The sequence below is a fragment of the Rhamphochromis longiceps genome, linkage group LG16 (genome assembly GCF_057381845.1).
Source record: "Rhamphochromis longiceps isolate RC_006_pf linkage group LG16, R_longiceps_female_GT1.1, whole genome shotgun sequence".
Lineage (NCBI taxonomy): Eukaryota > Metazoa > Chordata > Actinopteri > Cichliformes > Cichlidae > Rhamphochromis > Rhamphochromis longiceps.
The window spans coordinates 30,445,523-30,463,076 of record NC_140572.1 but is presented as its reverse complement, the minus strand read 5'-3'; the positions used below and the strand labels follow the sequence as shown (position 1 = coordinate 30,463,076).

The 17,554-nt window shown below is 40.8% G+C and overlaps 1 protein-coding gene across 4 annotated transcripts; it reads right to left on the bottom strand.

Annotated features, from left to right (window-relative positions):
• Positions 1-409: 409 nt before the first annotated feature.
• LOC146651420 (E3 SUMO-protein ligase ZBED1-like) lies at positions 410-16,020 on the bottom strand. Of its 4 annotated transcripts, XR_014907875.1 has the most exons (5): positions 15,805-16,020; positions 13,035-13,099; positions 9,746-12,718; positions 785-9,195; positions 410-554 (listed from the first exon to the last, which is right to left on the bottom strand). XR_014907875.1 is itself a non-coding variant. In XM_085384115.1 (2 exons), the coding sequence occupies exons 1-2, from the start codon at positions 10,098-10,100 to the stop codon at positions 8,375-8,377; spliced, it is 1,176 nt and encodes a 391-aa protein (XP_085240241.1). In that variant the 5' UTR covers positions 10,101-10,169; the 3' UTR covers positions 410-8,374. The 4 variants fall into 4 exon arrangements, 1 of the variants encoding a protein (XP_085240241.1); XR_014907874.1 differs by having other exon boundaries at positions 410-9,195; XR_014907876.1 differs by lacking the exons at positions 9,746-12,718; positions 13,035-13,099 and having other exon boundaries at positions 410-1,019.
• Positions 16,021-17,554: the final 1,534 nt, after the last annotated feature.

Below are 17,554 nucleotides of genomic sequence, written 5' to 3'. Positions count from 1 at the left end.
CCCAGTTATGGTGTGATGTCTCAAGTGGGCATTAGAGTATGTCCCTTAGACATATTTTATACAGTACAGTACAGTATAAACATACAGTTTCATATATTCTGATGTGTCTATTTTAAAGATTTTGCCCAATATTGAGAAGAACTTTTTGAATTCAGGTCCAAAACATAACTGCAATAATAAAAATAACCAGTCCAGCAGGTGTAAATAGAGACTAAATATTTTAGACAATAAAAATCCCACTGAGTGCTGATGAAAACTTAACATCTGTAAAATGACTTCTGCCGCTTCTTTAATGAGATTGACTTGACTGAACTTACCTTCCTGAGCACTGAGCTTAGGAAGAAGTCCTGCAAACACGACACCCAGAAGGGTACACAACGGTAACAACTGATGCTTTTTCATCTTCAGGAAAAACTTTCTTTTCTTTTTTTTTGTTTTTTTTTAATGAAAGAAAGAGAGGGAGAGAAAGAAAACCAAAGGGGAGAAGAGACAGTGAGAAGGGGGGAAGAAAGAAAAAAAAACAAACAAACAAAAAAACAAAACTCCTGGGTCACCTGTATGGAGAAAAAAAACAGAAGAGAAAGCAAACAACAAAGAGCAACATAATAAAATAAAAAAAGCACCATCACAATAAACTAGCTAGCAGTAGATATCAGTAGATACTAAATAATAAACGATATTGTGCAGCACGCAAGATAGACAGCGCACAATGTGCTTTGAGGCAGCAGCCAAGAAAGCTGTAGTCCTCGTCTGTGAATACCCATGTGTACACCTGTGTGCATACCTGTGTGGATCAGCATGCTTGCATTCCAAAGGTTTCTCCATGTAATGATCTGCTAGGGAGTGTGGGGAGCCACAGCCCCGTACTCCAGGGTATGAAGCAGGTATGGAGGAGATCAAAACTCCTGACATCCAGAGGCCCCCAGAACACAAGAGACCAAGGAAGACCAACAGAGGGGCAGCCGCGCCACTGTCCCAGTAAGAGCTAAGGAGAGTCCCAGAAAAAACTTAAAAGACACCTGTGGAAAAAAAAAAGTCAACTTTGTTTTCATAGTAAAAGCAGGCTGAAAAGCAGTTACGCAAGATTAGGGGTGTGGCCTCTTTGATTGATAGCTAGCATTTTGCTAGGCTTCAACTCAGCTAACTGGCCTGTTTGTGCTGTTATTTGAGCATTTGTTATGCAATTATCTGACCAATAATGTGTCTGCTTTGCGGCGAATTATACAAGACTGTGCTATTCAAGAAGACTGTGCTACAGTTTTGGTGATTGTATTTTCCAACAGTTATTAGTTTGTTAGCTAGAACTAATTGCCAGATAGTTCCCGTGAGCTATCCCGTTTCTTCCACTATCTCAGCAGCCGCTTTGCGGCTAGATTTCTAACCCACCGTTGGATTTGCTCCGTCGGCCTTCAAACCTACTCTGCTCGTCCAGTGGCTTACCACTCTGCCCGATTTTGGATAACACCGCCTGGCCGCGGTGTTCAACATAACAATCTTTGCTCCTTGCGACGGGCTACTACTAAGGTCCTAGCCCCCCGGATTCGGTTGGCCTTATTTAATGTTAGGTCTCTTTCAAATAAGGCTTTCCTCCTAAATGACTTTTTTCTCACCTCGGGACTGGATGTCCTATTTCTAACGGAGACCTGGACTTCTCCGGGTGAGTTCATCCCCTTCTCTGAACTTCTACCTCCTGACTGTGCCTTCTTTAGCTCACCTAGGCTAACTGGTAGAGGTGGTGGCTTAGCCTCGGTTTTCAAAAATAAACATGATGCACGGCTGCTATCCTCTCCAACCTATTCCAGCTTTGAAGTTCAGCTATTGGAACTGACTGGCTCTCGGACCACTTTGTGTGTCGTGGTTTATCGTCCGCCTAAATATCATAAGATGTTTATCTCTGAATTTGCTGATTTTTTGGGATCCGTTCTTTTTAAATATGATTCTGTTATTATTTCTGGAGACTTTAACATTCATGTCTGCTGTTTGGACAACCAATTGGCTAAAGATTTTCTTGTGCTGACTGATTCTTTTAATCTTATTCAGTGGGTGAATGAGCCTACCCATGTTCAAGGCCACACCCTTGATTTGGTTTTTTCATTCAATGTGGACATTTGCATTAAGGAAATTAGGAATACTGGTCTCTCTGATCATTCCCCGGTCATCTTTGATGTAGACCTGGGTGATATTGGACAATACCTAAACTCTCCTCTTTATCCTACGCGTACTATTAATGCCAATACTGTGGTCAACTTTACTACGTCTTTTGTTAACTCCCCATTTAGTATGCAGGATTGCTCTACCCCACACACACTTGAGAACTCTACAAATACTCTTTTAACCACCTGTTCCTCGATTCTTAACATTGTTGCACCCATCAAGATGAAACGCCCTAGAACTTACTCACAATGCTGGTTAAATGATTCTGTTCGTGCTCTACGACGTATATGTCGGCGTGATGAGAGGAAGTGGAGGAGTGATAGACTTCAGTCTTCTTATGATATTTTACGTATTAGCCGCTCGAAGTTCCAAACTGCTGCCAGAACGGCTAAAGCGGCTTTTCTTTCTAAAATTATTACCACTAATGGTGATAATCCACGAATTCTATTTAAAATCTTTAACTCTGTGGTGAACCCCCGTCCCTCTTTGCCACTGCTGTCTTCCCCGGGTCTCTGTGGAAAATTCTCTAACTATTTTTTAGATAAAGTTTTATCCCTTAGATCTACTCTCCCTCTGGTGATGGATTGTATGTCTACTCCTGAATGTTCGGCCACTTTTTATCAATTTGAACCCGTTTCCCTCTCCACTCTGAAGCGTCTAATTGATAAATTGAACAATACTAACTGTGTACATGATGCTCTCCCATCCCGTATTGTTAAGGATTGTTTCAGTGTAATTGGACCTTGTTTATTGTCCATATTGAACTTCTCCTTGCTCTCTGGCTATGTACCTTCAGCTCTCAAGCATGCCATAATCCAACCTGTTCTAAAAAAAAGGAACCTTGAGCTTAGTGATTTTGCCAATTTTAGGCCAATTTCTAAGCTTCCCTTTCTGGCTAAAATACTTGAGAAGGTGGTTCTGCTCCAATTGCAGACCTACCTTGATGAGAATAATATAAATGATAAATTTCAATCGGCCTTTAAACAACATCATAGCACAGAATCAGCATTGCTTCGTGTTTTCAATGATCTCCTACTAATGGCTGACAACGGACGCCCCTCAGTCTTAGTGCTTTTGGATCTATCATCGGCATTTGACATGGTTGACCATAATATCCTATTAGCGAGACTAGAGCACACTGTAGGCATCAAGGGCGCTGCCCTGGATTGGTTTAAATCCTATCTTTCCAATCGGCTCTCTACGGTACATCTGGCTACATTCTCTTCTTCGGCTGTTCCTGTTTGCTGTGGTGTCCCCCAGGGATCTGTGCTGGGCCCTACCCTTTTCTCTTTATACATGCTTCCTTTAAGTGCCATCTTCGAGAAATATCATATTGCTTATCACTATTATGCTGATGATATCCAGCTCTATTTTGAGCTAAACGACGATCTTGCTCTGTCTCTGAATAGCCTCCGAGAATGCATGTCTGAGGTCAAGAAGTGGCTGTTGGCGAATACTCTTATCCTTAATGATAAGAAAACCGAGATTATGATTTTTGGTAGTAATGCCCTTCGTGCCGAACTCCAGGATGCCTTTGGTTTTCTTAGTAGTTCTCTTTCTGATACTGTCAGGAATCTGGGTGTCTTATTTGACAGCTCTTTTTCACTTGACAAACAAGTGTCTGCTGTTGTCAGATCTAGCTTTTACCAGCTTCGCCTTATCTCTAAGGCTAGGCGTTATATCCCGTATAAAGAGCTAGAAAAGCTCATCCATGCCTTTGTAACGTCGAGGCTAGACTATTGTAATTCACTCTATTGTGGTCTCCACTCTTCCCTTTTACATAGATTACAGACAGTTCAGAATGCTGCAGCTCGCATTTTAACTAAAACCAGCAAGTTTGCCCACATTACTCCTGTCCTTGCCGATCTGCACTGGCTGCCTGTCAAATATCGTATTCAATTTAAAATTTTGTTGTTTACTTTTAAAATTACTAACAACACTGCACCCAGCTACCTTAAGGACCTTTTAAACCCTTATGCTCCTTCTAGGGTTTTAAGGTCATCGTCACAGTTACTGCTGGCTCAGCCCAGATCTCGACTTAAGACTAGAGGTGATCGATCGTTTGCTCTTATCGCACCTGTGCTGTGGAACAATCTCCCGATTGGCATCCGGGCATCTGATTCTATTCATTCTTTTAAATCACAGCTTAAAACATATCTTTTTAAACTTGCTTTCTCCACCTTTTAATTGCTGGTTTGTTTGTTTGTTTGGTTGCTGTGACCTATTGACCTTTTGTCTTAATTCCCTCCTATCTTTCTATTGGTGTCTTTTATTATGGTGGTACAGCTTTTATCTTGCTATTACCCATGTGCTGTAGTCATTCTTATTGGTGGCTTTTATCTGTGAACATACCCGTCATTTTTATTTGTCCGTTATTAATGTTTGAACCTTTTTATTGTTTTATGTAAAGCACTTTGGTATGCCCAAGGCTTTTAAATGTGCTCTATAAATAAAGATTGTTGTTGTTGTTGTTGTATCTATATCCATGCAATTACTAAAAATTTGTTTAGCAGCAGATTCCCCATTTGATCTCATGGAAAAAATGGTCTTCCTAGAATACAAAGTTATCTTGTTATATCTCACTGGTAGTGAAATCATGTGTCACAGAGCTTGTGACTTCACTTGTTTGAACAATAATTATTTTTTCCTAAGTTTACTTCCAAACATAACTGGTTTTATAGGATGTTTAGGAATGCTACACTAGTTTAACATGTTTAACATGTCAGATAAATTACATTTCTGGAATTTTATACCATACATTACCGTAATTGTCGGGCTATAAGCCGCTACTTTTTGCACAAGCTTTGAACCCTGCGGCTTTTAGTCAGGTGCGGCTTTTCTATGGATTGTCCATGAGCGGATTTGTTTTGTTTGTTCCGCTGTTGTACGGCACTACGTTGCCTGGCGGAAGGATCGGGGTTCAAGAGTGGTATGTTGGTCACGTGTCCATCCGCCAGGCAACGTAGTGCCGTATGAAGTAGCGTGAAAAACAAACTTCAAAGTAGCGCTACGCGTTCAGCTCGAGGCGTGGATGATGAGCGGCGATAAACTTGCAAAAAGCAAGTTATGCCCAACTCCACCATTGGATTCTGACAGCGTGGAAAAGTGTGAAAACATCCACGATTACCAACGGATTTCGAAGGGCTGGACTGCTGCATGATGGAGAGGAGGACACCGCCACGGCCCTTCTGAGGGTGTTCGACTCCGACACTGACAACGAGGATTTGTTTGGTTGGTTTTGAAAGTGACAACGAAGGAGAGAAGCGGAGAGTGGATGACGAAGCCATCCTGAGCCTGTTCGTTTCAGACACTGGAGAAGAGGACTTTGGTGGTTTTATTGCGCAGGAAGATGATGGTGAATGACTGACTTTTCTTCTTGTTAAAGCCGTGTCACTGCACCTGAGCCTAAAAGGTAGTGCGAATCTATTTTTCTGGTGTGCTGTAGGTTATTGCTATGTACTAGATTTGTTACTCATTCATGAAGCACAGTACATGTTTTGTACTTGTAATTACCGGCACTTGTACATATACCTAAAAAGTTATGCAAATATGTACCTAGAGCTGGGCGACAGAACGATAACGATATGTATCGCGATATAACTTTTACTCGATAGAGAAATTAAGCTATCGCGATAGACCTCGCCGCTCTTGTCCTCTTAAAAAAAAAAAAAAAGGTCAGCCAATCCAAATTAAGTAGCGCAGAGCCGAACCAATCACAGCCGCAGCGTCACGTCACGTGACTTGTTACGTACAGCACAAGTGCCAAGCTGCACGTGTGTTTGTTTGGGAAGCGGCCAGCGGGTAATGGAGCCAGCGCGTAATGGAGGAAATGAGTGTGCCGACTAGAAAAATCAACCGAGCGTGACCGAAGAAAAACCAGATGATGGTTCCAATGCCGGAGAGATTGTCGAATGGAAGAGCCATAGAAGTTCCGTAGTGTGAAGGTATTTCGGCTATTTCAAGTCTGACAAAAACAGAGTAGCTGCACTGTAAATTGTGCCGAAAGCAAGTCTGGAAATACAATAAACTGGTGCATGCGTCACACTGTGCGCCACGTTATTGTTTCGGTGAAATGAATTTCTACAATACTGTTACTGTTAATGCTACCCTCTGCAGTGTTTAAATGCTTACATATACACACAGTTACTGTCCGTCCACACATACGACTCGGTTCTGCTTCTATGCCGCAGCTTTGTTTACTTTGTCCCACCGAGGCTTCTAGACTTCTGATTGGCCAACATTTCTGCACGGTTAGGAATCTAGCTCCACCTGCTGCTTTGGCATGTTCATAGCAGCGTTTTCCTTCATTTCTGCCTTTATGTGTGGACGGGATTATTTTTTAAAACGAAAACGGAAAATCTCCGTTTTCAAAAACACCCGTGTACGTGTGGACGTAGCCTCAGTCTCTGACTGGAAGCGCTAATTCGTCATTCGGCTTTTGTCAGACTAAAGTAACTGTTAAAACTGTTTGAAAAGCTAAGCTATACAACAAGGAGAGATTGAGAATTTCCTTTTAGTTCTCAGTTTATTTGATATTGACAAAAGTTAGTCAGTTTTGTCTGTTCTTCTGTAAAACAAACTAAGATTTATTTTTAGAATTAATATTTTGTTTCTAAGTGGAATTGACAATTTAGTAGTCTGTTTCGTTTGTTCTATTTTAAAACTTAAACGCTTTAGCGGCTGCCTTTTGTGTAGTTTGCAATATTTGCCTTTATTTATCTGAAAAAGTCTCATGTTCCTGAAGTACATCTACCCTGTTGAACTTATTATGGGAAATAAATATTTAAATAAAATCAAGCTGCTGATTATTTCACATTTTACTTGTGAGCAACGGCACATTTAAATCTTACAAATATAGTTATTTGGCTTATATCGTGATAGATATCGTTATCACCTGAAATGAAAAAAACATATCGTGATATGAAAAAATCTCATATCGCCCAGCTCTATGGCACATTAGTATATGTGAGGGGGCAAACTCCTCAAAATGGGTGGTGACCATGGTGGCCATTTAGAAGTTGGCCATCTTGGATACAACTTTTGTTTTTTTCAATAGGAAGAGGGCCATGTGACACATCAAACGTATTGGTAATGTCAAAAGAAAAACAATGGTGTGCTTGGTTTCACCATAACTTTATTCTTTCATGAGTTATTTACAAGTTTCTGACCACTTATAAAATGTGTTCAATGTGCTGCCCATTGTGTTGGATTGTCAATGCAACCCTCTTCTCCCACTCTTCACACACTGATAGCAACACCGTAGGAGAAATGCCGTAACTGTGTGTATTTCCTCACAGGCAGCCCTCGGGGGGATGGAAACACACACACAGATCACATGACTGAATTCCCGAGGTGTCATGTGTCGCTGTGTGCAGGCGGGAGTAGTGGACCCGAAGTGCAGACTCACGGCAGGCAAAAGTGTACTTCAAACTCAGCTTTTATTACTGGATGGCAAAACGTAGAGCTGGGCGATATGGACCAAAATTCATATCTCGATATTCTTTAGCTGGATGGCGATATAAGATATATATCTCGATATTTTTTTAATCCCATAAAGTAAGAACAAAAAGAGAGTTCTTGGTCAAAGGTACTTGTCCCAGATGTCACACATAAGATACAACTGTAGATGTACACGAAAAAATTGTCAAAAATAAATTGTCAGCATTTATTAAATAATAATGCTCCATTTTTTTTTCTTTTCATACATAACAAAAAGCTAAAAATTGTAAACTAAATGTAAAATGTAAACTAAAAAGATGCAGATCTAAAATAACAAAGGCATCTTGCTCTTTAAAAAGTGCTTACACTGAATTAAAGTTTTCTAAAGTGCTTCTTTGTGTGTATTGCTGAACAATCATCTGGTACTTTGTGCAAAAAACCAAACATGTAAACAGATTGAATGAAATTAACAAAATTACATTCTTTGGTCAGTGGGTCTTTGTGCAAATCTCCAATGACAATAACAATATAGAAAGAACACAAACAAGCAAGGCCAACAACTGTACAGCTTACAGATTTTGTGCCAGGAAAACTAATCTGTCAACATTATCAGGCTTCAACGATGCCCTGTGGCAGGTTACAATGTTTCCACTGCAACTAAAAATCCTTTCAGAAGGGGAGCTGGTAGCTGGCGCACAAAGATATTTCTTGGCCAGGAGGCTCAGTGCTGGAAAGGCAACTTCATGTTCCTTCCACCATTTGAGAGGGTCAGCATCACTCTCTACACAAACTGACAACAGGTAGCTAGAAAATTCATTTTCGATTGCTTCCCTTTTTGTGAAACCAGTGTTGGTGGCTGTGCTGTGCTGGAAGAAGCTTGCCAGTGATCTCTTTTTTTTTTAGCTGTGTGTCCTACTGCTGCTTCTTCTTGGTCTGCAGACTCAGGCACGGCTGGATCAGTCAGCTCAGACAAACACGTACCCTGATAGCTGAGCAGAGACTCTGCCTCCAAGATGAGTTTATGTTTTAGTGCATTAATCTTCTCACTAGGGATGTATTTCGCCCTGAACCGTGGATCCACAAAAGAAGCCATGTCCAACAGGTCACTGGTGGATGGATCTGCATATTTATTGTTGAGGTAATCCACAATGCGGGTCTTGATGGATTTACACAGCTCACTATCCTCCTCTCCAGGTGCCAGGAGACTAGTGTTAAACAGGTGTAGCACAGGTCTGACATAGGACAGGGTCACATACTTCTCTCCTGAAAGTGCATCAGTGAAGTCCTGACAGGGTTTGAGAGCTTTCTGAACTGCTTCCAGGACCTCTATGTCCTGCCAAGTAGGGACTAGAGGTCTGGTTTTCATGTCGACAGAGAGGACTTTAGAAAGTGCTCTTTCCTGCTCCAGAACTCTCTCTATCATGAGAAGCCTTGATCCCCAGCGAGTTGTTGCCTCTGTGAGTAGCTGGTGACTTGGAAGACCCAGCTGTATTTGCACTTCAGCCAGCTCTCTTCTCTTCCTCCAGCTGTAGGAGAAGCTGCTGACGACTTTCTTACACAGAGAAATAGCCCGGGTAATGCGGGCATCATCCATAGCATGTCCTGTGACACACAAAATACAAACTTTTAAAATCACTTTAATTGTTATGTTAAGATGCAAATCACTCAAAGGCAAATTAACATCCATCTCAGTTGTATAGAATGTGATGCATAAGACTTAACAATATTTGCAAAATGTGTCGTGTATTGTATAACCTAGAAATGGTTCTAGTTAAACTATCTTGGTAAAATCACCAGATCACCAAATGATTAGAACATGTTTTTTTTCGTTTTTTTTACACCTTTTAATCTCACTATGTATTTAAAAATGTATCCCTGTCTTGTCTCAGCTGTGGTCCTCATTTAGTGTCACAACTCAATCTAATACAAAGACAAATACACCCCAATACGTTTATTGGATTTAATAGGGATAGTTTATTTATTTGTTCAACTAACTTTCGATTTCTAAGTGATAGATGTATATGCTGGCTATGACTTATAAAAATATTTGTCTTGTGGTCCATAGGCATGTTTAGCTCTACAAGAGACTCTATACACTTTTCATTTATTAGCGTTTTTTTTTCCAAATCAAAAAATTCAGTATTGCACTTACCAATGGCCAGATGAAGCCTGTGACCAAAACACTGGATCCTCGACCACTTGTTCAGTTGAACCGCCTTGACAATATTAGCCCCATTGTCAGTTGTTATAGCAACCAGTCCCGTCGGGTTGAGCTTCCAGGTTTTGAGCACATCCTGCAGGGCTTCAGCTATATGCTCTCCGGTGTGGTCTTGAGGAAAGTAGCTGGTCTGGAGACAGGCAGTTTTCAGTTTCCAGTCTTCCATGAAATGTATAGTCACACTCATATATGGCTCGCATGTCCTGCTGGACCACATGTCGGTTGTCAGTGCGAAGTGAGACACTTTGGTGAGCTGGGCAGCGAGACTCTGTCTAACATCAGTATACATTTTTGGCAGTGCTTCTCTGGTGAAGTATTTCCGGCTAGGTAACTGGTATCTTCGGTCAAGAGTTTTTAGCAGCTGTATAAAGCCCTCTTGTTCCACAGTTGAACAAAAAACGCACCACACGGAAGGCAGTGGCGGCGATGTGGAAACAGTTCAGGGGGCAGACCGTGTGCATGGAAACGACAGCGACCCAGGCGAAGGGGCTCCGGAGGCCGGCCAAGAACCTTCATAGGCACAGCGTTCTTGTAAGTCGTCTCAATTTTGACTAGTTTTTCCTCAAACTGTTTCTGTTCCCTCTCAGAGAGATTATTTCCAATGAATACAGTATCTGCAGTTTGCCCAGTCGTTTCAAAAGTCTCTGATCTCATGCAGTTCAAGACAACCACCTGCGCAGACTTAGACTGAATTTTTTTCTCTTCGCATTCTTTTTCAATGAGCTGCTTCAGGTCACATACCTTTTCCATATTTTCAAAGTCATCTATCATCAGCAAAACAGGGACACGTGGCAGCTGCTCCTGATATTTATACATGAGAAGTTTGGTCACCTGACTGGCTACTTCAGCAAAGTCAGCATTGTTGTTCCTGAGGACAGCACAACGAAATGTGTTCCGGAGAGACCACAATAGGTACTTGGCCAAAGTTGTCCCACCACATTTAGGTACATGCCTGAGGTTAAACAACACACAGGCTTTTCTCAGGGAGCATAGATCAGGTATGCTTGTATCCTTGATGTAGTCAAAGTGGTCTCGTTTGATAAACGGCGTGGATCCGGCCTGCTCTGAGAAATAGAAATAACACCACGTTAACTTTCCACCCTTGTAGAAGTTCCGTTCTATCAGAATTTTTTCCTCACATTGGTTCACACAAAGGACATCTAAGGTACTCAGACTTCGCTCCACTTTCTTCTCAAATAGCACTTTGCTTCCCCCACCACATGTTAGGAAACGACTGGATCTGCGATTCTCTGACCAAAGGCTAAGGATAGTGCCATTGACTTCTGCAAAGCTGAGATCATGTATGCATCTACCTGAGATGTCGATTCCACATCGAGCCTCAATTAAGTCTCTCCAGGAGTTGAATGCTTTGTCATTGTCACATATGCAAAGGATCTGATCTGTGCCTCTGAGTTCCTGCCAGAATGTATTGAAAGTCTCCACAAGGGGGTCCATCTTCTCACTTACTTTTGACAAAAGTAAAAAAATGACGAGGAACCTCTTGTTTGGAAGGATACCTTTGCGACACAAGAAGGAAATCACATCTCTGACGGAGGGTCCCTTATCCATTAACCACTGGTCAATTTCTGAGGGCGACTCATGCTCAATGCCTCCATTGCAGAACACCCAGCTGGTGTTTTGAGTTAATTTCAACTTGTTCACAATGTCTTCAACTCCTTCTGTGATTTTATATCGTGCCGGTGAATGAACATTTACTGGGCTCTGCTGGTCAAAATATTTCTCTAATCCCTCTTTAGCTGATTCTGGATCAAAGTCCAACACCGCTGCTGGATTCAGATGTACAAGAAAGTTTAGATAATCTAACTGGCTTGGGTGTGATTTGTTAGTTATTATCACATACCGCTCAACATTTGATTTATCTAAAGACAGAGAGCCACCAGTGATCATGTGACTGAGTCTAGAGCCCTGAGTGCTGTTTTTTATCACACTGAGGTGCTTCTCTTCTGCCTTTTTCCGGCGTTGTGATCGCTGAGCCATACTTTCCAGAAACTGCTCGTACTCTCGCTTGTTTGGTCCCGCAAGAAGATCTCTGCTGCTACCACCATCACGGATAAAGAAACACTTTGATGGTTCTGATTCAGTTTCTTTCATTTTGCCTTTTTTCTTGCCATTTTTTTGGTTTTTTGTGTGGTAGCCGTTTTCTTCACAGATCGTAGTCTCTGGAACAACGTCGACTTCTATGACACATTTGTCAGATGATGTAATGTTCTTGTTGAGAACTTCAACAAATCGTGGATGTCTGACGCATGTCTGAGCAGCTTGTTTATGTTTATGTTCAAAACACCCATTAATGGCAGATTTTAGTTCATTTGCAAAAGCCTCTCTGTCCTCAACAACCACTCCCAACACTTGACCGTGGGTGAACTCCGGTTTGTCTCCTATTCCAAAATGTATGGTGCCGTTGGTGCGGCTGTTCATGCAGGCAGCTGCAAAGCGAATGACCTCAGATGTGAACTTTTCCATTTTAGTTTCTTCTGTTGTCCTGGTGAAAGCTTTGTACTCATGGCAGGGTTCAATCAAATCTGAGGCACCTGATTCTGTAACATCAAGAATCCTGCTCTCAATATATCTTAATGTATCGTGGTATTTATCAAATGGATACGGCTTGCACAGTTTTCCAGGCTGGTTTCTAGAGCCTAATGGCTCTTCTTTTTTAAATTGCACAACTTCATCTCTGGCATGAATGAGAAGCTTAGCTGGTCCTAAAGTGACACCAGTTGCAGTCAAGTCTGTTGGATTTAAAAGAAGAAGACTATGCCCATTGATGTCTTGATTAAACAATATTTCAGCAACTTTGTCATCCACACCATCCAACTCGAGAGCCCATTGTCTCACTTGATGTTTGCTCCAATTCTTGATGTCAGGGGACAGATTCTCCTCTTGAGTCTAAAAGAAAGTTTTTTTTCTTAGTTTAAGTCACTACATAAATAAGTGTGCAGTCACTATAAAGTTTAGCTGATTGTATAATCTGATCTTTACTCCAATCTTGTATGTCTGATGAAAGATCATCCTCATGGCAGTGAAATATAAAGTCCAGTTAACATTCCTAATTTCTAAATTAATTGTTACACAGTTCAATATTTACTGAATATATCTAGTGAAAAACATCAACCCTATGTTTTAATTTATAAAAGCTAATTTCTTAACATTTGTTTTATTAAAGTTGGCAGTTTAATGAAAGCATTTTCCAATTTTTACTTACCTTCATTTCACCTTGATCTGCCATGACAGTACTGCTTCCTTTTTCACAAATGTAGGTTAGTGATGCTACAAAATAATTTAAAGAGAATATTTAGCAATAGAGGAATGGGGGTCGTGGAACGAGGCGAACAGAGAACCGGTCCAACAGAATGTAAAGGTAAGCAACACCTGTTATATCAAAGTGTACATATTGGACAAAGTCTAAATTATCTGTTCGTTAAGTTAAACGATACTCATGCGAAATGCTTCCAGTGTCTGGGCACTAGAGAAAGAGACTTTTGCTAAGAACTACAGGTTGATGTCTGCTGGCCATGAAGTGTAAAACTCACTGTGACTGTTTAAATTAAAAGGACTTTAAGAGTCCTATATGTTGTCCCACAGGCGAGTGAATTATTTTATGTTGTTTAATAGCAGCTGGGTTGAGAAAAAGAAGCTGGTTAGATTGGCATAGTAGATCTCCGCAGCTGTGTGTGTGTGTGGAGTAGAATGTGACAGGCACCATGTCACATTCTAGGAGAGGAGGCGGCAATGGGCTGTGAAGGCGAGAGAGGAAGTGGAGATGGGTGGAAGACAGTCACTAAACAAATGGAGAAGTTAGGAGAGGCAGTCTGTGTGACTGCATGGGGAAAAGTGCCTAAAACAGAGGGTGAAGAGGCAAAAAGGGGAAGTAAAAGAAATGCTGAAAATGTTAAAATTCTGTATCTATATAAGAAATATATTCAGAGCTCTGAAAGATGTCTGAAGGCTTGTGTGGTTGTTTTTATCCGTCTGGTCCCCCTCACATTATCTTGCGACCACTACATGCTAAAAAATATTTTGAATAAAATTTGTATAATATGACTGTGTTTTAAAAGAAAATCCCTGACAGGCTGAATGTTTCTATAGTAAAATTAGGAAATTTATCACTCTATGAAACAATTTAAAAATGCCGCAGAGCTTAGATGTTGATAGTGTTCAGGCCTGCACTACATTAGAGACAGACCTGATTGGAAATCACTGCATGACCTCACAAACACTTCTGAAAAGTGTTGGCAGGTGATACAGCTCTTTGTTGCATTCACACATGCTACCATACAAGGAACAAACAGAAGCAGGATACAGAAACACTGCTTCCTTACTGAAAACTAATCTGTGGTATTACTACTTATCCTCCGGGCTAAAGAGGATGTCAGATCTCATCGAGACAGCAGCCTCAATAGCTTTTTTTTTTTATTTTTTTAAGCCCTTATAGTCCCACATGTGGGGAATTTTGTAGTCCTCTGCATTTAACCCATTCACTCAGTGAAGCAGTGGGCAGCTACCAATCCAGTGCCTGGTGAGCAATGTGAAGTGACGGTACGTTGCTCAAGGATACCTCAGGGTGGCCGCTCAGTGGATTCGAACCCCCAACTTTCGGATCATGGGGTGAACACTCTACCTACTGAGCTATTGCTGTCTTGATTACATTGAGACAGCAGCCTTGATAATACGTTTAATAACACAGGATTATACATTAATATGCATTGTATAGGTAAGTTCTACACGTGAGAAGGCCCCATTGATGCTGAACCTGTGTACAGGTTTAGGAGCACTGCTGCTGGTGAAGGCAGAGGAAACGGAGGTTCACTGAACTGATCTCAAAATGAGGAGTAATGATGAGTTTTAAAGAAAAGTTTAATTTTCAAGTGCAGCTGGTTTATTGGCAAAAGGCTCTGCTCTTTGGTTCAGGTGCACTACATGGCATTATGTGCATTACATGGTAACATGTTGTAAGTCAGCTGTATGTTGTAGTATGCATTGTTTTTGATTATTTTATTGCAATACAATAATCAATTTTGGAGTCAGATTTGTAACATAATTTAGTATCAGTTAAATAAAAATCTGAATTTATTGCTCTATGCTCAGAGCAATTATTACAACTACAATAACAGTAGTTTTGCTACTAAGCTCAAGTGTTTTTAACATGACCTTCTCTGTTTTCTCTGTATGGAAGAGGATTAGGGCTACTAGAATTTACAAAATTTACAAAAATAAATAAATAAATCCAAATTAACCCTATATTTTTCCCCCAGTGGCTCTAACCCTCTTGTACTTTTGAGTAATAAAAGTGATTTCAGTAGTGTCCTCTATGATGACAGCTAGGGTTAGAATAAAAACAGGAAGTTGCATCAGCATTTAATGTCTTTTCCACAAATCCAGAAGACTTAAGGCAACAGAACAGTATATAATTCAATAACTGCCGACCGACTTTTTTTCTTTTTAGATGTGATACAATTGGTATCAGTGGAGACAGGAAGGTATATTATGTCATGTAATGCAGCGGTCCCCAACCTTTTTTGCGCCACGGACCGGTTTATGCCCGACAATATTTTCATGGACCGGCCTTTAAGGTGTCGCGGATAAATACAACCAAGTAAAACTAGTACCGGTACCGAAAAAAATAAGATTTATTCATAACACACGTGAAAAGACCCAGGAGAACCGAGTTAACGATAAAAACGATGACAAAATAACGCTGAAAACCGATAAAAACCCTGAAAACTATATATTTCAGACCTGAGCCTCAACTCTCGCGGCCCGGTACCAAACGACTCACGGACCGGTACCGGTCCGAGGCTCGGGGGTTGGGGGACCGCTGACGTAATGTAGCGTAATGTAAGTAACCTTAGTGTCAGGACAACAAAAACCATAAAGGAGCTGGGACAACTGGTTGCATCCTTACTACGTATTTACTGTTTTCCATTGATTTTTATAACAATAAACGCTCAAAACAAATACTGACGAACACTCACATTTCATCCAGTCCGCTCTTCAGTCCTCTCGGTTTAAAGCTGAGCTCCTCTATCAGTTTAATGTGGCGGTTTTGGAGAGGAGTAAACGAAAGAAGCTCTTGCTGCTTTTTTCTATCAATGACTGCAGAAAAGATGAACCACCTGGCTGCACTTGTTCCGACTGTACAAAAATGGAGTCAAACAAATTTCCCGCCTGTAGGAGTGTCACACTTTTGGAGAGGGATTACGCAGTAGTTACTTGAGCTGACGTGTCAGTGTAACACTGAAACCCGCAAAAAAGACACCGCCCACTTATAATTTCATTGGTTAAAACAGAGGTTCCCAAAGTGTGGGGCGCGCCCACTAGGGTGAGCGCAGAGCCAATGCAGGGGGTCACGCTATAAATTAAAAGAAAGAAAAAGAAAAAGGAATGCTTGGACACTGCTCGTATAATGGACACGTTTTTGACGGGGCTCCTACACAAACGCAAAGCAGAAGATGAAGCATTGCCAAATGTGTTTCCAAACAAACTTCCTTCCAAGTCAAAGATTAGAAAATATGATGAAGCAAATCAAAGGGGTTATCAAACCCCATGCACACACACATTGTATGTGTGCATGTACATATATATTTACATATGTTATATACAAACAAGTGTATAAGATTCTGCCTGTATATGGATGTCTTACAATGGTTTTTATCTTATCTATTTGAATTCTTTTTATTTGATTATATTATCCCTCTGTTCAGCACTTTGACAGACACTTGATGTCTTTTAAATGTGCTATATAAATAAAGCTGACTTGACTTGATTTGCTTAAAAATAAGACCAATTGTATTGCATCTGTATTTTTATATTCTTTCACTGAGAAAACCAAGGACAGAAAGACGATCTATTCCTGACAATCTATTCCCTGAAACACTAACCTCCCTCAAGACCTACTCACAGTGTGCACTTTGCTTTTCTAAAAGTTGAAAGACAAGGAGTATCTCTCAATCAGGGAATCGAACCTTGGTCTTGTGCATGAGAGACAGAGACACTCAATACTATAATAGTGGGGGAAAAGAGAGTGCAGTAAACATGTTAACCACGAGACAAAGTGAAACACTTTCTCTGTTTCATCTTTTGGATACTTCCAGATTTACATACAAGCTTCTGTGTGTGAGATTTGACCAGGAACACTGCCACAATGTGGCCAGAGGGGGTGTTACACTGAAAAGAATTACCATTGGTAACTGCAAAAATCAGAAGGAAAGTAGGATCTTACTGAGCCCTGCAAGGGACATTGGAGAAAAAAAATGAAAATGAACTGTTGCGAGATCTCACAAAGTTTTCCAAGATCTCCACCACACACTTTTTCTACTTTCAGTGATTTTATTCTTCTCTTCTTCCCCCAACTGAACTCTTTGGATCAGAGAGTCCACATCTAAGAAGCACAACTTTCAAGACTCCTGGAGTTTGGATCATTGTGCACAGTTGTGTAGCTAACAAGCATGTAGGATATTTAAAAAGTTTGTGTGTTTGTGTAAGTCTGCTTTGATATTGTTAGGTGCACCATTTTGAGTTTTTAATCGTTAAAATAACAGCATGACAGCATTTTCATGGAGCAAGGTCATTTTGTCCAGAAGCTTGAACTCAAAATATACAATACTGATGAAATGAATTAAGTTACTTATAGACCTGATTAGATGATGCACAGAGAAGGTGGACATCACAGTGAGATGGGGTTTAAATTTTATACCTGGATCTTGAGCTGGTCCGCAATTATTA